Raw genomic sequence first — 24,220 nt, forward strand, 5'->3', positions numbered from 1 at the left:
TTGAACTCATCTAAGAGGCTCTGGAGATATCGCTTTAGGTCTGTTGGTGCCTTGTCTGATATTGCATGTTTTCTGCCCTCATTCTCCTTTGCATTTACCTTTCCTAGATCAGTGTTCTCAAGGTTGGGGGCTGAGGACCCTTTCTTGCTGCCTCCTCTTCTCATATTTTTTGTTTCTTCCATACAGGCATATACAGGAGGCCCAGTTTCTTTCTTCATCGGTTACAGTTTGTTTGAATCGCGCTGGCTAGGTGTTCCTGCCCACTGCACTGTACTAGGGAGACACAGACCTTGCCAGCCTCTGCTGGGCCCGTCCATCCAGGTGAACCTACTGAAGGCTGCACTGCTAGGGTACACCGCCAGGTGCTGGGACCTGGTTTGGGCTAGCCTACTAGGTCTTACTTAGTTCGTGACTTCACCCAAGTCAGGTGCTCCCCCCAACCCCACTTGAGAGGGGAATATGCAACTAAAGTCACTGCAGCGTCCTGTTCTGGCTAGTCTTCCCATTCCCAGAATGTCCTCTGTTGGAGCCTCCTAGTCTATGGAAGGTCCCCAATCCTCTCACTCACCACAGGTTGATGCAAGTCTCCCCACCAGTCCCACTTTCTCAGAGCTTTCATGCCTCTCTCCTTGCCGCGCTGATTGGGACGCAGCAGTGGCTACAGGAAATTCAAATCACAGCTTCCAGTGGCGCGGGGTCCAGCTTCCAGGCTGAGATCTTATCTGTTACTGTTATATCACTGGGATTGCGTTTCCAGTTGGTTTCTCTTAGTTTAGTTCATTCCTGGGTCAGTAAAGTATATCTCCCCTTGCTTAGGATTTCTCGCCCGGCACCATTCCTGGATTTTTTTAAAAATTTTTATTTTGAAAGTATACAACAGAACAAGTCAGAATAAAGCCAACTAAGATGGTACAGTGAAATTGGTACAGAACTTCACAGCAGGTTACCGGGATAACAGTAATAGGTATCACAGTATATTTTGTTATCTTTATAATAGTTGTTCTTTCAATTCCACATATCAAAATGAGATGAAATATAGAACACTATAGAACTTATCAAAACAGAATATTGAATAGAGCAGTACCATTAATCAGAAAAGAGCAAAACAGTAATAAAAATATTTGCCTTCAACGAAATGGTAGAAGGAAGTCCCCCTTATTTGCTATGGTCAACCTCCCAGGAGATGCTCAGATTTCTGGTTCCCATTTGCTAATGTGGGGGGGGGGGGAGAAGGAGGATGGGGAAGTGGGACATTTGACTCTAGGCCATGTAGCAATAGGTTCACTATTGCTAAGCAGGGAGGCAGAATGGCCATTTGTTTCACAGAGTCCTCAGCTCCAACATGGCGTGAATCTCAGGAGACACTGCTGGTTCTCCCCTTGGAAGGGCTGTAGTCTCCCACCCTGCTCCGCTTACCAGGGAGGGGAGGTGCTGGCTTGGCTTCCCAGAGTCCTAAGTTCCAACATGGCATGGATCGCAGGAGACACTGCTTCATTCCTGGATTTTAAGTGCAGTTTCTCAGAGAGCCTCCGAAGCTGCTGCTATTTATCCGCCATGTTCTCCCGGAAGTCCCATGCACTCTACCTTTTAATCATTATTTTTTACTTTGAGGTTGGATCTCATTAAGCTGTTAAATTGCCCAGGCTGGGCTGGAACTTGCAGTCCTCCTGCCTCAGCTTCCCAGAGTGCTGGGATTACAAGCGTGTGATACCTACTACAGACCTTTTCCAACCTAGTTGTGATCTTTTTTTGCCAGTGTAAAGCAGAAGCTTATAACTTGCTATAATGATAAATCAGTGGCAGGAAGACTGTTCCCTGTATCTACTTGTCTTGTTACGTAGTTTTTGGTGTCTTATATTTCCCATTTCTTTTCACTTACAGTAGCAGTATAACAGAATATTTGCCCATAGTAGCTCAAAATTCCAAGGTTTTCTTTTGGCTTCAGCTGTAGGGCTCTAGGTTTATTCTTTCATTGTTCTCTGAAGAACAGGTAGTTGGAACAAATTCATTCATTTATTCACAGTCACCACTTGCAATCACAGTTCTGAAAGATTTTTGTTACCAAGCAAATTGGGCGCAGAAATCATAAATGTCTTTCACCATGGAGTTTTCGTCTTAATCTCTTGACTTTGTTTAAATATCTGAGATTTTTGGGAAGCTTAGAGATCCTCCTATCCCTGGTTAAAAAATAAAAAGCAAAAACAAGAATTTATGATTGCTGTTGGCTTTCTTTTCTTAGGAATGGGAAACCTTTCAATTTCAAGCTTCTTTTTGATTTTTCAGATTTCCTTGTATTGTATTACTTGCTTATTATTTCATTTTTTTTCTTCAGAAAAGCCTATAAAGTTTGAATCACAGCACTTTACCTGCAAATCTCTGAGTCCTGGAATGGTGCCCAGCTTATCAGTATATGGGATTAAATTTGAAAGTCACCTATACTAAGCCAAGGTGGTCTTCCTCTCCTGGTTTAACAGCTCACTTCCAAGTTTATTCTGTGTTCTAATTCTTACACATTTAAGAAAAAGGGGAGAGGCTTTATTAGTTTCTAAAAACTGGTAAGCTTTGTTGTAAAACTCAGTATTGAAAATGAGGGTAAAAATTCTTCAGTGTCTTACCTCTTGTGAATAAGCACATTAGAATATATGCATGCATACATGATAAGTGTGCATACCAGTTTCATAAATGGCATTATGTGCTAATGTTCTGCAGTGCCTTTTTCACTCAACAATGTGTATCAATAATCAAAGATATGATGTGTTTCATTTTTTGTTGTTAATCACCCATATTTGGATGTTTAATTTCCTTATAAACAATGCTGTGATAAACATTCGTCATATCTATTTACATTTGTGTGATATTACCTCTGTACAGCCCTTTTTCAGAAGGCATGTAGGTATATGATATGGATGTAGATACTGCCATAATGACTGTCTGAAACTCCTACCAACTTATACCCTCATCAGTAGTGCATGAAAATACTTAGATTTTGTCAGTCCATGAGCTAAAGCCTCCCAGCTCACAATTCTAATTTTAGATCTCTTCTGTTCTTAGGTTACATCACAATTCTTAAAAGGCAAGTTTTTAAACATGTTTTTTTGGTTTAGAAAGTATAAATCTAAACTTTTAAGGATTCAATCAGATTTTTCTTCTGATTTCTAATTTAACTATGTATATGCTTAAAATATTTAGAAGTACTGCTTTACTGTTTTATGAAAAATTTGTTTAAATTCTTTAATTTACTCGTTTGGTGTTTTGTCAATACTCAAATGACATAGTTTTCTAGATCATCTCCACCTTCCTTCCAGCTCACTTGTAATATATATTAAGTGTGTGCAAACTTATTTACCCCAATGATTTTGTGTATATTCATGATCCCATACCCTAAGCATGTACCAAATCACCTTTTTCAAGAAATCCTTGAAAGATTGCTAGGCAGTGGTATCTAGCACAGACAATTGTGAAGTAATACTGCAAGGAAAAATTTCCACATCTCCTCACTTTCCTGCTGCTGCTCCTCCTCTTCTCCTCTCCCTCTGTCTTCCTCCTTTTATCTTACCAATTTATCAGATTATCAATTGAAACAGTTATTGGCTAATAATATATCTATTCTAGACAGTAATTTGTGGTTTTTCAAATAACCTGTGGATCATTCTTTGATCTAGTATTTTCTAAGATTTAAATATAAATTAATGACCTTTTCTTCTAAGATAGTTTTAGATGTGAAATCTCATTCTCTCATATTTTCTTTCCCTAATGCCTTTATAAATCTAAATCATCTGCCATGTGGACTGAGGCCTTCACTTTTGACTGGATGCCTCGTACCTATTCTTGGCCCCCTCCCCTGTATATTCACCTCAATGCTACATTTTTAATGTGCCAGTCTAATCTTTTATTTGCTTAAAGCCTCTCAGTGCTATTTCTTGACTACTTTTCCAGTGTATCCTGGTTCCATTTGGCTCTTACCATTAGCAAGTGAACTCTCCAGCTTGCTGTAGTATAGCTCCTGTTTATTCAGATGTCTGAGAAAGAAGAGCCTAAGGAGGAACCTAGATCCAAGATCAGCTACGATAGTATACTTTCTTTTTCCCTGTAAATATTTGTCTCCATCTCCTGCATGTTAGAAATTTGGGGAATAAAGGTAATAGTTTTATTTGGTTCTCTCTGCTGTATGTAAGCTGATGATGAATAAATGGTCACCAAGTTTCATTATGTACCTTTTGATTTGTAGATGAGTATTATGAACATTCTACTCTCAGTTACTCTGCTCTGCAGCTTTGAAGTTGCTTTGTCTGTGAACTTCACACTCTCCAGTTAACAACCTTGGACAGAAAATTCTCCAAAGAGTTTTCCTTAGGTCTTGCTCTGCCCTCTCAGAATTCCTGCAATAAGTTAACAAGTTGGGGGTTTTCGTGTGACCTTCCTTTTTTTTTTTGCCATCCAGACCCTACCAATTATGTCAGACTTATGGACTAAAGAATTGCATATTGTCTCTAGCATTTTCTCAGTGTGGCCAAATTGTTTTGTATTTTTTGCATCTGATACTTGGGTAGAGTATGGGCAGGGGTTAAACTTTCTTTTCTTCTTGTGTTTTAATTGTATTTTCTCACTTTGTTCTGTGAGGGAGAGAGAGCTTTTTGTAAAAGTAATTTACATGGTTATGTTGCCTAAAAGACTCACCTCTAATTCTTGAACTGGTATTTTACATGACCATATTTTATAAGCCTAATAAAAATTCCTTTTAAATGTGTTGATTAAATATAGAAATTAGAAATGGAAATGTGATGATATTTATTTTGTTTGTTGAATAAATGTTGATTCTCCCTGTAGTCAAATTACTTTGATGTGAAATACAATTTTTAGATCACTTAACTATCTGCTTTAGAAAATTTCTGAGGATTAGCATAAATTTCTGTTTAAAGAAAATCAGAAATAGAGAGACTGTTAAATTATTCCTGTAATAGTGGATAATTATATCAGCCTACTGACTGAACTCAGAGGTTGAGATTGTTTACATAATGAATCCTCTTAAAATACGGGACAATTTTCTTAATGGTCATTTTTTTCTGGGTAAGCACAGTAATCAAATATATCTGTATTTTCTTTTACCTATCTATCAACTGTTGTAGGAAAGTGTCAGCTGTTCTAGTGAAATTTGGTAAGGGATCTTCCAATTTAAGTCCTGAACATTCTATTGAAGCATGTAACTTTGATTTGCAAAGACTACTAAACCCAGGTATTCTATTTTCAAGGAAAACGACAGGGCACAATAAATGGCTTTGTACCCTCCTGTCTGAAGGATAAAGGATTATTACTATGACTCAGTTATTAGTATGCCAGCCAGGCATTGGTTATCTGACACTATTATGGGTTTGCTAATGATTCCTGAAGTAGGTGTCACAAAGAAAAAATTGAAAATAGCCTCTTTTAAAATACTAGGTAGCACTTTTAAAATACTAGGGTTTTTGCTAAATCTACAAAAACAAAACAAAATAAAACATCTCCAATAGTCCTGTCAAAAAGTTTTGAAAACTTTTGATGATTTATTCCTTGTTTCCACTCTGTTAGGAAGTTTGCATTGTGCTTTAATCTTACTAAAATAAGACTTTTAAAAGGAAATTTGTATTATTTTGTTGTGTCTTATCTAAAATGAGTTTCATCTTACTTTCTTTCTTTTTGGTCTTTTTCCTTTTTATCGGTACCGGGGATCAAACTCACGACTGCCTGCTTGCAAGGCAGGCGCTTATGCCGCTGGGCTAAATCCCCAGCTCCTCATCTTACTTTCAAATGTAGATTTTAGTTCTATAGCATGTCAGTTGAGAGTTTCAGTTATAATAGATAAGTGGCTATTGGATGAATAAAGGAAAACTTGCACATATAGTGTCAGGTTGATGTAGAATTTTTGCAGGTTTTTTGTCATAACCTTCTGTTAGGTCTTTAATGATCTTTGAAGGCCTTTTTTGAAAATAACGATTTCTAATTTGTAAACATTTTCTCTCATAATAGTTTTTTTACTTTTGAAATTATGAAAACTATGAAGAAAAAGGTTTCTAAAGAAGTTTTTAAAAATCACCTAGCAACTATGCCTTGGAATGATACTTTCAGTGTTGTCACATTTAAGTATGGTTTGAGCTGGGTATGGTGGCATATGCCTGTATCACAGTACTCAGGAGGCTGAAGCAGAAGAATTGTCCTGAATTTGAAGCTCCCCTCAAAATATATGAATTTGTTGTATACATGCCCTTACATTCTAAAAATTTGTATATACACTTCACTTTGAGTTCACACTGAATATGCTGTTTTGTAACCTGCTTTATATCATGAACATTTGACTAATATATGTGTATATATATATACACACACACACACATGTATATCTATGTATGTTTTTTAGTGCTATTTAACGAAAGGATTTCTGAGTCTTGGGGATTATAGTAGTATCTAAGATGAATTCAGTTAAAAACTTGGGACAGTGTAACAATTACATTATTTAAAATATCATTTTGCATGTTTAAGAGGAGTATTTAGCACTATGCTAGATATTTTAGAGGGTTCAGAGAGGAACAAAGTGTGGCCCTCAGCTCTATACATTTTCTCTCTCTCTCTCTGTCTCGATCCAGTGAGGGAGGCAGATGTGCACCCCACTGTTTATAGCTAGCACCACCAGGGAGGAGTAGTGTGCACAGGACCTTCCTCAGGTACACCCCAGAGAGCAGCAGGTGGGTGAGTGATCGGCACATAGGCCTCTCGCTCCGACAGTGTTTGTGTGTATACAACACTGTGAGGCACCAGGGAGTACAGAACCGAAACCAGTATGAGAAACAGTTGGATGTAGAGGGCACCCAAGGGCGGGGAGTTAACAGGCCTACTGTAGTTGCCTCCAAAATGAAAATACATGTGTATAGGCACAACAACATTTTTCTTTAGAGCACCTGCTCTTTATATATCTCATCCCCGATCACTTGTCTGAGAGCGTTCCAGATAAATTATTGTTATTTGTAAATATATATAGAAATACTTGCTTTATCTAAGCAAATAAAAATACAGCATAATGATGAGACTTTGTTTATAGATAATTTCAGGTAATTATGAAGAAATTCCAATGCTGTGTTAGTGTGAGACTGTACAAAATAGCAGGCTTTTAAGTTACTTTCCACGGTAACCATTGTTGATTTCCTATTGTTTTGAAGTCCTGTGTCACGGTGGTTTGTTTTGATTGGCTTTATTTTGTTTTAGAAAAGATGTGTAGACTAATTAAACCAAAAAGTTCTTTCTCTAACAAAGCTCCCAGTTCTTCTGATTGTAAGTGCATTAAAGAATAAGCAGGGCCGGGGATGTAGCTCAGTGGCACAGTGCCTACTTGGCAAGCATGAGGTCTTGAGTTCAGTTCCTGGTACAAAAAAATAAAAAATAAAAAGCAAAGTAGATAGAGATCAGGGAGAAAATGAAGGAAAGTAAGGAGAGAGAGAGGGAAAAAGTCTTTTTTAGTAGGTTGTACAACATGTGCAGAAATACACTTGACCTTAAAATTGACCAATGTACAAACACGAACAGTAGATGAAATCTAACTAAATGCATTTCTGATGGCTGCTTCCAGGAGCCTATGGAGAGCTGACGCTTCAACTTTACATTGCTGTAATTAGTGATATAGACAAAGAATGTAACTCTTATTAGCAGGAAACTTTTGACTAGTGAGAAGTGGCTGCAGTGTAGTGCAGAAGACAACAGCATTGCCTGGCTACTTCATGTGTTTCTTCAAACTCAAGTTCAGAGGATAGAGAAAATTGACTAGTTTTAAAAACTGAAATGGCTCAAGAGACTCCATAGTATTTAATGCTTTACACACTTGGGACTGGACAAGAATTTAATTATATAAATTATTTTAAAATTCATTAAGTTTCTTGCTTGCCTGTAATGAGAGTGACATACTTAGCTTATGTAGAGATATAGGCCTTCTAAAGATATAAGCTTATATATATTTTTTCAGATAGAAGTAATGAATGGCATATTAACACTCAATTATAGAGTGTAGAAGTAGTTAAAAAGAATGTCTCCATCGTTGTTAGCTTATAGCAGTTATAAAAGGCTTTGCTGTTAGATCTGAGCTCCTTGATACTCTTTTTTTTTTTTTGAATTATTGTACTGTTTCAGGGTTCTGCCCAGTGCTAGTCCCTGCAACTCTTTGTTTCAGCCTGTATGAACTCTTCCAACTTTGTAAGAGCCAGCTATAGTGGATATTTTTCATTTCCTCCCTCCACTCTTCTTTCTCATATCAAATCAGTTCCTGTGCATTTCTTGTCCTCTCTACTACAGTTTCCCTTTATTCCTAGCCAGCGCCTAGTTCTGTTTCAGGTTTTAGCTTCAGATTTAGGATTAAGGTTATAGATTTCCATAGTGCTGTACTTCTTTTTCATAATGTGTTTGAAATTTCTAAAAGAAATTTCTTCATCAGTATTCATCTTCCCTCTGAAGTGTGTGTTGAAGGAAGGTTGCTAGAGATCAAACTCAGCAGCCCTCTACCATTGGGCTGTATGCCCAGCTCGCTTCATTTTTTATTTTGAGACAGGATCTTGCTAAGTTTCCAGTGCTGGCCTTGAATTTGTGATCCTCTTGGCTCATCCTCCCAAATAGTTAGTCATCAACCATGACTATCCTTCTGAGTGTTTAAATGGTATTCAGCTTTTTTGTCATTCACTATTTTATTCTCAAGTGCCTACTGCTCAGGACCCAGAAATGACTTGATGAAACTATTTCACTGAAAAGCAGATTCTTATAAAAGAACTATCTTGTACTCTTAAAACCTTACACATAAGAAAAAATTCATCAGGACACATGTATATATATCTAGAGAAAGGCATTCTAGCACAGTGCTTACAGTTTACAGCACAGGTTCTGAAACCAGATTAATGAGTTCACATGCCAGATTTGCCACTTACTAGAAGTGTAACCTGCTTATCTATAAAGTGGGGGTAATAGTAACACCTACCTCAAAGGTTATGATGAGTGAGTTAAAACATTTAGCATGAGTATGTGTTGATAATAATAATTCTAAAGTAATAGTCCTAGACATCAGTATTCTCTATTTCCTGTTATGTTGACTTTTTCTCCTGCTGTAGACTAGTTATCCTGAGTGGAGCCAGAAAACAATAATTTTGAGTGGTTAACTTAGCCTTATTTTATATTGCAGGCCAGATATCATTTTGTGACATTTTCAAATGTTAATAAATAAAAGACAGAGTTTGAAGTATTGGGATATAAGCTACAATTTTTAAAAAAGATGTGTAAAAGCTTGTCCCTTTAATGTAGAATTTATTGTAGCATTTTGACAGTCAAACGTAAGTTTCATTGTTTAAAACATAATAGTTCTGTATCAGCTTTAAGAAATAATCTTGTCAGTTTATTTGGAGTAAGAGATGTCTAGCGAGGTAATTGGTTGGTGAGTGCTAACCTCATCCTGGAATAACCCACTGCCGAGCTTATAGGTGAATGGTTTACTCGGAGGTTGGACCTAGTGGAAGGAGTGAGTCACAGGACATGGCTTTGAAGGGTGTGTCCTGACACACTGCATCTCAGTTCTTGCTCACTCTGTTTCCTAGCTGTGGTGAGGTAAGGCGAGTGTTTTCCTCCATTGTACCATTCTGCCATGGTATTTCTGCCTTGGAACCAGCTGATCATGGATTGAAATCTTTGAAATGATGTACCAAAACCAACCTTTCTTCCTTTAAGTTATATTATGTCAGATATTTTGTCCTGGCAATGCACATCCTTTGCTTTTTTTTTTTTTTTTTTTTTTTTTGGTCTTTTTTGAGATGAGGTCCCTATGCAGTTCGGGCAGGCCTTGAGCTCACTTTGTAGCCCAGGCTGGTCTTGAACTCTCAACGATCTTCCTGCCTCAACCTTCTGAGTGCTGGGATTACAAACGTGAGCCAACACGCCCGGCTTACATCCTTTGCTTTTGTGGAAAAGAGTTTTAAAACTTTATGGAATTTAAAGGTTTATAGCATATACAGGATATAGTGGTGCATGTCTATAGTCCCAGCACTTGGGAGGCTGAGGCTGAAGAATCAGGATTTCTAGGCCAGCCTGGGCTAAATTGTGAGTTCAGGGCCATCCTGGTCTACATAGTGAAACCCTGTCACAAAAAAATGGTTTATAGCATCAGTAAGTATGGTTCTAAGACCAGAGAGTTCTAAAAGAAAAATTATGTATAGAAATTCTTATGTATGTACAAAATTCTGTGAAAAGCTGAGGTGTCTTAAAAGGATCCATGTGATGGATAGATGAATACATAACCATCATAGTTTACATAGTGCCACAGATATTTAAGAAATAAATATGTGAGAATGATCTGTTTAAAGGCCAAAACTCAAAATAAGCTAAGATGCTTCTGAGATCACAGAGAGCATTTAAATATGTTTGGAACAAGAGCAACAAGAAGGAAGAGGTTCATTGTCTGAAAAAGATAATCGCAAAGGTTGCTATTTATAGACAGTAATCAGATCTATACTTTTCCTATTTTACTTCTAGTATATACTTGAAATACCAGAATTACTTTTCCAACAGTAAAAAGTAAGACAAGCAACCTGAATCAGGAGAAATTATAAACCATAAGAAGGTAAGATAGTGAGAGTATCAGTTTAAATGAATTTACATTTTCAAGACTCAAATGAATTGCCTACCAGAAGCTGAGGAGACTCATAATGGGTTTCAGAGTTACTATCAGCATTTTTTGCAAAATCATGGAGAATGTAGGAAATACCAAAATGCTGGAGAGACAAATGCCCCACTTGCCAGAAAGGAATAAACTAGGTTATGAAAACTTAGCCCAGTTTCCTAATATAAACTACTCAGTAGCAAAATTTGAAGATACTATTTTTTAATGCAAATTTTTAGAGAGGAAGGAATAGACACTGTACTAGCTTCATAACACTGTGACAAAATGTCTGGGAAAATCAGTTTAAAGGAAGAAAAGTTTACTGTAGTTTGTTTCATTGCTCTGGGACTGAGGCGAGAAGAGCTTAGTGAGCAAAGCTGTTTATCTCATGATGGTGGGAAGTAGAGATAATGGGGAAGAGTCAGAGCGGAAGGGACTGGAGACAGAGATAGTCCCCAGGTCATGCCCTGTCATCTGTTCCTTTCAACTCGGCTCTACCTCCAGTTTCTATCACCTCTCAATAAGACCATCAACTTAGTCTCATCAGTGGATTAATTCACTTATGACATTAGGACCTTCACGATCCAATCACTTCTTGAAAGCACATCATCTGGCAACCAAGCCCTAAATACAATGAGCCTTTTTGGGAGACATTTTAAATATTAACTACAACAATGATCATGATTCATTGTGAATTCATGAAAACAAGACTTATCAAACTGTTCTTTTTTCCTCAGTTTTGTAATTACTAGATTAGAAAATAGTAAAGACATACCTGACTTTAGCAAGTATTTGATAAAGTCTCCTTGTAAAATAGATGATGAAATGTTGGTAGACAGATTTATAGATTGTCTGCATAGCCAGGCCAATGGCAGCGTGCCATAGGTTTATCCAAATAATAACCAGTTAATATATACACCGATTCCTCAGAGAGAACTGGTAGTGAATATTAATTTACATGTATTCAGGAAGTGGAGATTTGTAATTCTGAGTTCTTTTGACTAAGGATTTGTACATTGAAACTTGTACCTGGATAATAGTTATGTGTCATATGGTTTTCCAGCCATGCTATTTGTTTAATAGCAGCTACATTAACCTCAAGTGGAAGTTTTTCTCTTGAAATGGTGTTTCTGTGAACTAACAAAGTAAAGGCAGAAGTTTAGTAAGTAGACATTTTCAGTAGTATTTTTTTGCATTACTGTTTCTGCTGGCCTTCAGTAATACCACAGTTGCCACCTATTCAGGGTATTTATACTTTTTTTGAAAAGAACTACAAGTCAGGCATAGTGATACCTGTCGGTGATACCAAGCTGAGGTAAGAGGATTGCGATTTTGGGCCCAGACTAGACAATTTTAGTGAGATCCTACTAAAAAAGAACAAAAGAAAGGGGGTTAATGACATGGCTCAGTGGAAAAGGCTTGGATCCAATTCCCAGTACTAGAAAACAATATACTAGAACAGTACTAGAACCATAATATTCTGTCCCCTTAGGAAGGTTCTTTTGGTTTCTGAGATAAGAAATCCACGAAGACTGCCATATCCAGCATACTTTATTACTAATTGTTAATCTTAAAGAATGTCAACTCATACAGTTAAGTCATCAAAATTTATATTTTATTGATCTTAGAGTATTTTGTCTCCAACCTCAAAAAAGAATATTTTTTGAATATCTGTCAATTTTATGTAATTTTTACTTTTTATGTGCTTAGGATCAAACACAGAGCCTTGATCATGGTAAATAATAGTTCTATCACTGAGTTATTTTAAATAAAATATGTAATTTTTTTATAAAGTTGTTCCTCATCCTTTTCTTTATAACTATTAATTGTAGCATTATATTCAGAATCCAAATAAAATTTGTGGGTAAAAACAGGGCAATTCTAGTCACGATAATTGCAGTTTTTTAAATTGAGCCCTTTCTTTCTGACTTAACTAGTCTTAAAATCTGATAGTCCCTTAAAACAAGAACAGAGTTGTTTTAATTCCATTTCCCTTAAGAGGCCCATCATGCTATATAATTTGTGGTCCAGAATTGTATTATGGTTTTATCTTTTAAATGTGTCAAAGTTATTGACTATTATTTTTGTATATTAAAATTCAGACTAGATTGTTAGAATTTTATAGTTATCTCTGTAACATATATAGCTTAAAGTTTTAAATTAAAAAAAGAAATCACGAGTTAGAAGTATTCAGTGTCTTCTTTAATTATACAGATGTTTTCATTTATCCAAATTACTTTTCTGAAAATATATTGGATAGCAGAGTTTTGGATATTGGAACCTATGTTATTATTTTAAATGGGGAAAAAACAATGATGTATTTTCTGTCCATTCAAAAATCTACTGAGCTTTAACAGCAATCTACCAAAACTTTTGTGTAGTGTTTATAAAACATTTGAGACACTGTTTAAGTTTTAGAGTTCTTTGTAAACTCATTATTGGGTACATTTTCGTTCGGTAATGTACCATTCAGTATTATGGATAAGGTTTTTTCTTTTACCAGCCGTAAATAAATACTGTATTATAAGCAAACAATGAAGTAATATGATTCCCTAATTGACTTGGGCTAGTGGAACCCTTAAATGCTTGAGAGAAGCAACCTCTGAAACTAGGGATTCTTCTGTGTCCCTCCCTACAAATATCTTTCAGGTGGATTTCCTTTAATCAAAAAGATTTCCCCCTTCTTCATTATGTTTTTGGCAAGGCAAAAGGAGTTGCTTTGTTTCATGTTTATTGTCTAGAGTCTGAATGTTATCTCTGAACTGATTTCTGGTCTATATTAATACCCTCCCACACAAGTCATGCTTATTCATACATGTAAAGAAATGCCAAAAGAGAGGATTGGAAATATAATATTATGGATAATAATTTTTAAAATAAGTTGATTGATAGTAACCTTTTGGTTTATATAACCTTGTCATAAGGATGTTAGCACAAATCATACAGAGAACATACTTTAATCACCTAGTCATTTCTTACTCAAAGAGAAAATCTGTCTTAGCATTGATCTCGTCTAGATATCTGAAGTCTTATAAAACTATGTTTGGACTGCTTTGATTTTCATTTAAGCTCAACTTTTATTTTAGGTTCACTGGTATAAGATTTTTTATAAACCTCTGTTTACTATTTCTTTGATAACCCTAGTATTCTCTGTTTATTTCCCATTTTCCCTAAAACTAGTAGGGAATTATTCACTCTCATTTTTCACAGTGTACAGTCAAGAAAGTGGGCCATATCTAGTGACAGGCATAAAGCTCTGAGCAAGGGCCCTGTTATGGCCTTTTCAAAGAGCAGAAAGATATCACTGTATCACTAAGTTTGAAAGGGGGAAGAGTAAGAAGCTAGGTCAGAGATTGCCAGAACCAGAACATATGAGACCTCCTCTGCCCTCAACAGAAGTTTGGATTTTATTTCAAGTGCAGCAAAAAATCCCAGCACTGAGGCAAGAGGATCTGAAGTTCCATCCCAACCTTAGTGAGTTAGTAACTTAGTGACTTAGCAAGACTCTGTCTCAGATGGAAAAGTGGGTGCTGGAAGTGTATGTAGCTCAGTGCATAGGTCTTGCGTTCCATCCCCAGTATCTCAGAAAAGGAAAAGTTCAGAGAGATATAAAAACAGTAACAGTGATCTGATCTGCATTTTAAATCTCTAGTTACTGTGTGGAGGTGGGGGGGGGCAGGAGGAGACCAACACAGATGCAGGGAAGGACTGAGCTGCAGCTCAAAGATAGAGTGCTTTTTCAGCATGTACAAGGCCCTGGCTTCCATGCCCAGCAGGCTTACATTTAGGTAGTATAAATCAAATTGGAGAGCAGTGGACTATATTCTGGAGGTACAAATGTCAAAATTATTAATGAATTAGATGCAGGTACAGAAGTGAAAAGGAGAAATCAAGGATGACTTCTAGCTTTGAAGATTTTCCACCAGTTGATAGTGCCATTATTTTCTAAGACTGAGAAAACTTGGGGAGAGGAAGACATTGTGGGAAGGTAGAAGTAAGAGTTCTCTTTTGGCTGTCTAAAATTTAAGGCGCTTGTTTGAAATTTCCAAATATATATGCAATATATATGAATGAATTTGATTAGCTTGGAGCTTAGTAGAGAGAGGTCAGGCAGGGTTAAGGACATGATATGAATTTGGAAGCATAGGTAGTATTTAAAGACATCGGACTAAACGAAACTACTTTGGATATTTGTACTATTCTGTGACCAGTGCCACCTTCTTCTGCCATGTAAAACTATACTGATACTGAATTTCAGGTACATATTTTAGTCGTAGCATATGTAACAGTTTGGTGCTAGCCAAAGTAGTGGCACATGCTTATAATCTCAACACTCAGGGAGTCTGAAGCAGAAGGATCACAAGTTTGAACCCAACCAGGGTTATTTTAGCACTTTAGCAAAAACCTGTCCCATGCTGCCCCTCCACCAAAGGCAGGGGATGAAGCTCAGTGTGATGATCCTGGGTTCAGCCCCCAGTACTGCAAATAAATAAATTAATAATAATAATGTAATAATAATAATTTGATGCCTTCTTTAGTTTTATATACTTAAGTAATGTTTTGTTTTCTATTTTTGTAGGCAAAGTCATTAATAAAGATTTGCGACATTACCTGAGCCTTCAGTTTCAAAAAGGATCAATTGATCACAAACTACAGCAAGTGATCAGAGATAATCTCTACCTGAGAACCATTCCATGTAAGTATATGTTGGAATAAAAAAGAGACCAAAATACTCTTATTAACTAATTAAACATCTAGAAATAATCCGGTAGAGTGTCACATGAAAGTTTTAAGACTAACTTGGGGATAAGAATGAAATGAAACTGGATAAAGAAAAAAGTTAAGTTTTCAGAGGATTTCAGGGTTTTGGTTTTTAAGAGTCATAAATTCAGAGATTTTATGACTTTTCATATCTTGTTATCTAGGTTTTGTTCCTACAAATCAATTTCTAAAGTCTATGCGTAACTTCTAGGCTCTGGATGTCTAGTAAACTGCAAATTAATGTTTTTTCAGAATCTTACTAGCTTTAAAATCTCCCTTTCCCAATGAGAAAAAAGGTAGGGAAAAAAAAGGTACATGTTGACTTCTTTGTTGTAATCTATTTGAAATTTTTTTCTAGCTATTGGTTTTTGTATTTTTCAAAGGGTCCGATTATTACTGTATTGGTATATTTTTGTAAACATATAACAAGATTCTTACATTTTGGCTTTGATTTAGTACAGGTCTGGGGAACAATAAGCAGTAAACAATGAAGGGCAGGCATGTAAGGACCTTCTTTGTTTTCCTGTTCAATACATTTGTAAATCCTTGTGTACATTAGCTTTTATAATTTATACTTTTCCTTCATCCTTAAATTCCTATCCCCAGTATTTCCTAATTATGCTTTTAAAATATCTATCCCTCTGCATTTCCTTAAACCTGTATCCTTTCTTGCTTGTCCTTCCTTCCTGCCTTGCTTTTGCTTTTGCTTTGAACAACAAATAACATTGTATAGTGGCAAAGAGCTAGATAAAAAACTGCATTCAAAATCTTGACTCTAGCATCTTGGTAGCAGCTTCACTTGGGCAAGTCAGTGTCCCTAAGCCTCAGAATCCCCATAAAATAAGAAAAGCAAGCTCACTTTAAACAATTATTATTATAATTGAAATAAGAGCATGCCTGTAAGTCACTTGACCTAGAGTAGGTACTTAAGCATTGTTTGTCCTCCTCCATTCTAACTGGACACTCTGCCTCTTCTTGTCATCTCAGTTTAGCTCATTTGTTTTTTGAGACAGGGCCTCACTGGCCTTGCACACTGGCCTTGAACTTGCTTATGTAGCTCAAGCTGGCCAAACTCACAACAATTCTCCTGCCTCAGCCTCCCAAATGCTGGGATTACAGGTGTACACCACTTTGCCTGGCTAGCCCATCTTAATTTTCCTTTCCTTTTCTTTCTGTCTCTCTTTTTTTCTTTTCTATTTTTTGTTTGATTTTATTCTTTTTAAATAAACAAACAAAATAAAATAGAATAAAGCCAATCAAAGCAAATCAGTGAAAGTGATACAGACTTTACAACAAGATAATAGCTGACTAGCTTATCTTCTTTAAAGTATACATCATATTCTTGTTTCTCTCTGATTTACCCTTCAAAGACTCCCACTTAACATGCTATAAAATATTCTTTTGTTTTTAAATGACTCCTCTATGATTTCTTTCTATAAATCTACCTTGTCATATTTCAGAATTACAACTCCTGCTATTGTTAAATTTGTGTTTATCTGATGTGCCACTTAATTTTAAATGTCAGTTTGAGTGAATTAAGACACCCCCAGAGGAGTGATTGAATTGTGGGGTTGCTGTACTCATCAGTGGATTAGTCCACCACTGTACATACTGGTTTGCGCTGTTAAGAGGGCCCAGGTAAAGACAGGTCACTGAGGTGTGCCTTTGGAGGGTGTCTCTCTTGCCAGCACACTTTCCCTGGGCCCCGCCTGCTGGGCACCATGAAGGGAACCCAATTGAACACTTCTGTCATGATGTTTCTGCCTAGGAGACAGCAATTCTGGACAGAAACCTAAAACTGTAAGCCAAGTTAGACTGAGCCACGCCTCCTTTAAGTTGCAGATGTTGAGTAGTTTGTATCAGAGATGGGCAAGATGGGCAAGCTAACCAATACCCCTAAAGTATTGTCCATCTTTTTATTCTTGATGTTTCTTAATCTTTTTGTTTTATAAACTATTTCATACTTTACACAGTAGCCAATCTTAAAATTTCCTCTTTTTTTTTTTTGAAACAGAATGTAGTCCAGCCTGGCTTTCAAACTGCAAACCTCCTAACTCAGGCTCCCAAGTGCTGGGATTACAGGGGTGCACCACAATACTGGCTTGGAACTTTGCAAATGTATTCATTATCTTTAGCTTGAGTTTGGCCATGTTTTTCTGTTTTTCCATATGTAAGGGTTTTTTTTTGCTTATTAGAGCCAATTTTTGTATATCTGTCTTTTTTTAAGGAAGGTTTATATCTTTATTCTAATGATTAGGACTCATATTACATAATATTCTTTGTTCTTCCTCTCTCCATTATTTTGTTTTTATCCTTACTATGAATAATACTAAAATTATGAGGTCATCTCTTCTTTTTCTCTCTCTGTCTCATCATCTGTCTTAAGGAATATCTTTTTACTCCTAACAAGTAAAAGTAATTAATAAGTGCGTTCTACTTTCCACATACTTTTCTCATTCTTACCCTGATTTTTAATAGTTGAACTGAATCTATATTTGCAAAGCAAACAGCCATTAATCACATTACTATTCTGTCCCCTTTGTATTCGTTTATTATTTTGTGAATAATACATATTTAATCTTAGCACCAATTCTCATATTATTTCTTAAGTATTGTGGTTGTTTAAAGCTTGTTTTCTGCTAGATTTCCTAGGAAAAGTTCACAGGATCATCTTATCAGTTTTCCTGTGACCTTTATACTTTGATGTTTGTTTGCATAGATACTAAATTTTTGACTCCTTTGTTCCTTATTAGTGTCATTTTTTCTGGCATGAATCATTGCTCTTAAAAAGTCTGATAGCAATCTGATTTTCACTGCTTATATTTTGCCAACATGTTGTATTGGAGGATAACATTTTTAGTTTCATAGCTCTATAGAGTTCTTGTTAAAACAATAAAATAAAGATACACTTTTAAGACCTATCTCTCTTACTGCTCTCTGTCACTTTTACTTGGACCTTTTAAATTTTATTTGTTGTTCTAGTTTTACAGTTTCTCCTTGGTGTGAGATTGTGTCCTGGAAAAGAGCTACAGTTTATTTAGTTTTCATTCATAGAGTCCAAGCACCTGCATCCCTTTCAGATCTTAATGAAACCTCTTAACTTACAAATCAAAATGTGTAAATCTCCTCTATGAATCTAGAAGCAATGATATATTAGTTGTAATTATCACACTGATTTCTAAATATCATTTCACCTTGAAAGATTTCAGTTCTCCTTGGAGAAAATTCTTGTCCCAAACTTGTGACAAGGAAAATATAAATGCTTAAAAGATTATAGGAACACATTAGATGCAGATATCACCTTGAAGGGAAACTTACCAAAATCTAAGATATTTGAACAACAAAATAAAAGAGAAAGACATTTCTGGAGTTTCAGATACTGAACCATAAGTAGATTCCGACTATGCTCCCTGACAGAAAAAAGAAGACTAAACACAAAAAAGTCTTATGATTTCTTCAGTCTGTTACCTGGAGACACTTTCTGGACCTCAGCACAGGCAAAGAAAAGCCAGGCAGGTACAGAGTACAGATCCTATGTTGAGAATATAGAAATCTCAGGTATCTAGAATTTGCAAAGTGGTATCAGCAAAAAGAGAGCAATGAAGTGTGGGGGAAAGGCTCAAGCAATCTAAAAGGACTTGACTATTGCTGCATGCCAAACTGAGAATGTGTAGGACCAGAATCGACAAGGCCAGATACAGAAATTTATGGGAGCTATATGGTTAGCAGCTCAGAGTTTTTATGGGACCAGGAGCTTTTTGTGTGCTTATCAGCTGTTGTAGTCAGAGGTTGTAAGGAGAAGAATTAGAATCGGGACACAGAATTTATATTATTATTTTATGATGGTCACCCAGAGTTAAACACAGAAAATGCAGGAAATCTGTCCACAACACTAAAGACCTAGAACATTCAGCCAAGGGCCTGGATCCCACAGCAATGTCCTGCGTGAGTCCAGATGGAAACCTAGAGCCCATGATGGTGCCTCCCAAAAGTCCAGCTGGAGGTCTAGAGCCCACGAGAAGGACTCACACCAATCTCTTGTACGGATCTGTGCTGGGAAGGCCTGAAGATCAGCGATGAAAGCTAAAAAGTCTATGCCAGCGGGTTGAAGGAGCTATGCTCATAGGTTGAGAGTTCCACACTGGAGCCGAAAAGTCATGCTCATAATAAAGACTAGAGCTGTCCTGAAAAGTGTCACAGCCATCCTCAGGGACACAGAGGTCCCGAGCTTCTCTGATGATTAAGACAGTCGAGTACATGCCAGAAAGCTAGTGTGACGAGTTTCTCCTGGAGATTAAATGGCACAGGTTTTCCCCTCCAGAACCAAGAAGCAATGCTTGATGTAAGGACCAGAGCTCCCCCAAAGTGAACCACAGCCACTCTCACTAACAAGGTCCCACGCTCCTTGGATGACAATGGTCGAACTCACACTGGGGAAGCTAGTCATAATGAGCTTCTTTAGGAGGACCAACGGCTCAAACAGCAACACAGAGAAACCCACAACACCTAGCTTCTCCTTCTCCACATCTCTATTTATGCTGGCAACTTTCCTCAGGTGGAACATCTACGCTCAGCACCATACTGATTTAATTTAACTGGCTTTAAGTTGACCTACAGTTTTTAATCCATATCACCAGCCTAAGCGAAGAAAGCCCTGGAAGCACCCATCTTTATTAGTAGGGCTAAAATAGGCATGCATTAAGCTCTTTTAGGCCCACTCTGACACAGCTTACTTAAGTCCCAAAAGGTTCAAATGGAGAGGGAGAGAAGGAGAGAGGGAGGGAGGGTGAGAGAGAGAGTTTGTTGAGTTGTGTAAAAGAATACAATAAAATGTAGATACTGAATAATAATATTTACAATATTTGGTATCTAGTAAAAATGGCCAGACATGCATAAAAGTAAAAAAATGTAATTGATAGGACTTTTCAAAAGAAAAGTCCTGGAAAAATAAACAGAAACGGAATGATATGGCATTTCTATTCCAGAAATTTTACACTTACTGTAAATATCTTCCAGGATATAGCATAACGAAAGCACAATATAAGCATAATGAAAATAAAGTGGAATTAAAAAAATGCTAGCTGGAGCCATTAACATTTCTTAGATGGGCTAAGAGCAAATTAGAAACTGCAGAAGAAAAGATTAGTGAATGTGAACACATAGCAATATAATTAATCAAACTGAGGCACAAAGAGAAGAGACTGAAAAAGTGAATTTTTTTTTTGTTACAATCAAGTAAAAGGATGGAGATTTTTATTTCTGCCAGGAAGACCTGCCAGTGGATTTATCCTTGTCCTGAATAACTGGAAATTAAACAAGTGATAACTAGCACCTGTTTTCAGACATTGACACACAAGCAGAACAGAACTGTGCTGTGTCCATACTGGCCTGTAGCACAGAATCAAACCACAGTGGGGGAAGCAGAAAAATATTTGAAGAAATGGTAGGTGAGATTTTTCTAAATTTAATGAAAACTATAAACCTGCAATTGTAAGAAGCTCAACAAAACCCAAACAAAAGAAACATAAGCAAAACTCCACTAAGGCACATCATAATCTAAACGCTGAAAGCCAATGATCAAGAGAAAATGTAAATGCCAGAGAAAAATACAGAGCTATGTTACCTGCAAGGAAGCAAAGATTTATCAGTTGAAGCAGTACAAGTGAGAGTACTATGCCAACTGGACTTCTATATACAAAAAAGACTATCTCAAAAATGAAGAAGAAAGATTTTTTTAAGATACAAATAGCTGTGGAAATTTTTCAGCAGCAAAAATATTACTGTAAGAAATACTAAAGGAAATTCTTAAAGTAGAAGAAAAGTAAGACCAGAGCAATAAAACTGAAAGGAAAGTAGGTAACTTTATAATCATAACTCAATAATATCATAGCTACCGAACAACCAGGACAATACATGTTATTTTGTAACACACATGAAACATTTTAATATGTAGTATCATGGACTATAAAACAAGACTCAGTAAATGTAGGAGGAATTAAATAATACCAAATGTGTTATCTGACTAGAATAAGTTAAATTAGAAATAATTAGCAAAACAGTACCTTTAGATATTTGGAAATTAAATGGCATATTTCTAAATATCCCGTGTATGAAAATTAAATCACCAGGGAAATTACAAAATATCGCACACAACAAACACAATATATCAAAAATTTTAGGTTGTAGCTGGGTAGTGTTTAAATGTATAGTATTAGTACTTATATTAACAAGCAAGGCTCTCAAATCAGTGATACAAACTTTTACCTTAAAAATCTAAAAACAAGAAAAGCAAAGTAACACAAAATTAACCAGGAAGGAAATAAAGATAACAGCAAAATTAATGAAATATAAAATAGAAAAAAACCAGTGGGACCCAAAGCTGATTGTAAGAGATCAATAAAATTTACAGATTTAAAAAAATTTTGTAGAGCTTTCTTCTTAAACTCAGAATTTTTTTTAAAAAAGAGAATAAAAATTAATAATACCAATAATGAGAGAGATAGCTTCACCAAAAATCCTGCAGATATTAAGTGGAAAGTAAGGAATATTCTGAACAGTTTTATACCAACAAACTTAGCAACTTACATTAAATGAACAATTTGTTTTACTGACATGTTTGCAGTACATAATGTTTATGTTCCTGTGTGGAGTTGGTACATATACATAATACATTCAATTTCTTTTTTCCTCTTTGTCCCACAACTCTTTGATCCCCCTCCCATTTGGGAAAGATATCTCCATAATAGGAAAAATCCTATTACCCTTTATTTTGCATTTTATTTATATTTTAGGTTTCTCATGTAAGAGAAATTTGTAATATTTAAGCTTGCATGTCTGATTAACCTTATGGCCTTAAGGTGTATCCATTTTTCAATGAATCAAATTTCTTGTAAGACAAAATACTACCAGTGCTCACTCAAGAAGAAATAAATGACATGTTAAAGAAGTTGAATTTATAGTTTGCAACTTTCTCATGAAAACTGTTTTGAACACTTCATAAAGAAATAATACCAATTCTAAAAAAACTCTTCTAAAATATAGAGGAGAGATTGCTTATCAATTCATTCAGAAACATCAAAAGAATAATATTGAGGGGCTGGGAATTTAGCTCAGCAGCATAAGCACCTGCCTTGCAAGCAGGCAGTTGTGAGTTCGATCCCTGGTACCAATAAAAAGGAAAAAGATTTAAAAAAAAAAAAAGAATAATATTGAACCACAAACTCCATGAACATAGACCAAAAATGCTTAGAAATATTTTGGCAAGTCAATACATAGTAGTATATAAAAGAATAATACATTATGAGCAAGTGGAATTTGCCCCATAAGTGCAAGGTTGGTATGCCATTTGAAAATTAATATTGTAGCAGACTAGAGAAAAAAAAAAACATGGAATCTCTCAGTAGATAAAAAGCCATAACAAAATTTAACTTCCACTTTTTCCATTTATGATAGAATCTGTCAGAAAGCTAGCCTGCCATTTATTGCTCTTGGGTCCCTGGCTTCAAATCTATTTTTTTGGTTGCTTGTGCTCCTGGAACATTCCTCTCTTGCCCACCAGTACAGTGTTATCCTTTGTCAGTAGAGGGCGCAAGAAGGACATTGGAGAAAGAAGAGGCTTGTGCTGGTTGGCGCATACCTTTTCTTTTCGTTCCTGCCTTGTGAAAAGATACCCAAATTTCAGCACTTCCTTAGCATTTAGCTTCCCAGTGGTGAGTTTGGTGGCACACCTGTAGGAGACAGACAGCTTCTCAGCAGCCATCCTTGCAACATTAATGTCAGTGTCGTCATGAGTTTTTCCTGCTAACTTCCTAAATTTTAGCAACAGTCCCTGCAAACAACTTTGCATAGGGTTTCTGGCAAGTCAGACAACTGGTTTTCTATCAAATTCAAAACAGTCATAAACTGACCATTACTTCCACCACCACGGGCAACTTGCTGGCGGATTCCATTGTTTTCCATCCAGTTAGTTCCCAGGCTGCCAACCTTGACCCACTAACAGGCAACTCAGCAAGATTCTTTATCAGCCAGTGGACCATAAGCATACCTTCCTTGATAAAATCCGAGTCCCAGACTTTGATAGGGTACCTCCCTTCCAAGTTTGTTCACCACTTTGTTATTCTCCCTCAAAGCTAACATAGTATTCTTTAAAGTTCTTTTTTATTCTGACTTTTAGAGTTCTTGTATTTGCAGTTAATTAGTAATTCTTTAAACATTCCCTATAGTTAATAATTCTTTAAACATTCCGTGTTTGAATTACCTCTAATTTCCTCCTCCTATTTATGTCCTGACTGACACAAACTTGGTAACGATAGTGATCACATGAGGGTGGATCATCTAAAAGGGATTTTGAGGCTGGTTTTGGTTGTGTTTTTGCCTTGAGCCTAGTGCTGAGTTCCTTTCAATGAGAAATAGGATGTTTGTAATTCATGGCAAGCCATAGCATTCCCAGTTTACTCATGATATCACCTGTGCTCAACTGAAGAATTGCCAAACAAACCGAGTTCCTGAGATCCCAGATGGCTGCTACACTTGGCTTTTAGGATAATAGTGTGGGTTTCATATGTGCGATACAAGGTGGGTCATCTCACAAAGGAAAAGAGCAAAATTAAATCAAGTGGTTTACTAGTATTGTGGACTACTAAGACTTTTCCCCCTCTTTTTAAATTAATTATGTAGATCAATAGGCTTCATTTTGGCAAATTCATATGTGCATATAACACTTTGATCATTTTTACCCCTTGCACTTCCCTTTTTTCAGCCATCCCCCTTAGTTTCACAGTTTTCTTTTCTATCGGTACCGGGGATCGA

General features: G+C 36.3%; 1 protein-coding gene and 1 long non-coding RNA gene across 4 annotated transcripts in view; one reads left to right on the top strand and one right to left on the bottom strand.

Moving 5' to 3' along the window:
• Positions 1–24,220, top strand: part of Magi3 (membrane associated guanylate kinase, WW and PDZ domain containing 3) — a 264,809-nt gene that overhangs the window by 126,814 nt on the left and 113,775 nt on the right. For all 3 annotated transcript variants that reach the window (XM_063226000.1, XM_003479237.5, XM_063226051.1), the window contains exon 2: positions 15,231–15,347. In XM_063226000.1, the coding sequence (XP_063082070.1) occupies positions 15,231–15,347 (117 nt within the window). The remainder of the gene's footprint in view (positions 1–15,230; positions 15,348–24,220) is intronic.
• Positions 1–24,220, bottom strand: part of LOC134470734 (uncharacterized) — a 71,625-nt gene that overhangs the window by 31,337 nt on the left and 16,068 nt on the right. Inside the window, exon 2 of the long non-coding RNA XR_010039868.1 lies at positions 23,049–23,139. This is a non-coding gene — a long non-coding RNA (uncharacterized LOC134470734). The remainder of the gene's footprint in view (positions 1–23,048; positions 23,140–24,220) is intronic.

Source organism: Cavia porcellus, unplaced genomic scaffold, assembly GCF_034190915.1.
Source record: "Cavia porcellus strain 051 isolate PalLab524CR breed Dunkin Hartley unplaced genomic scaffold, mCavPor4.1 scaffold_1, whole genome shotgun sequence".
NCBI lineage: Eukaryota > Metazoa > Chordata > Mammalia > Rodentia > Caviidae > Cavia > Cavia porcellus.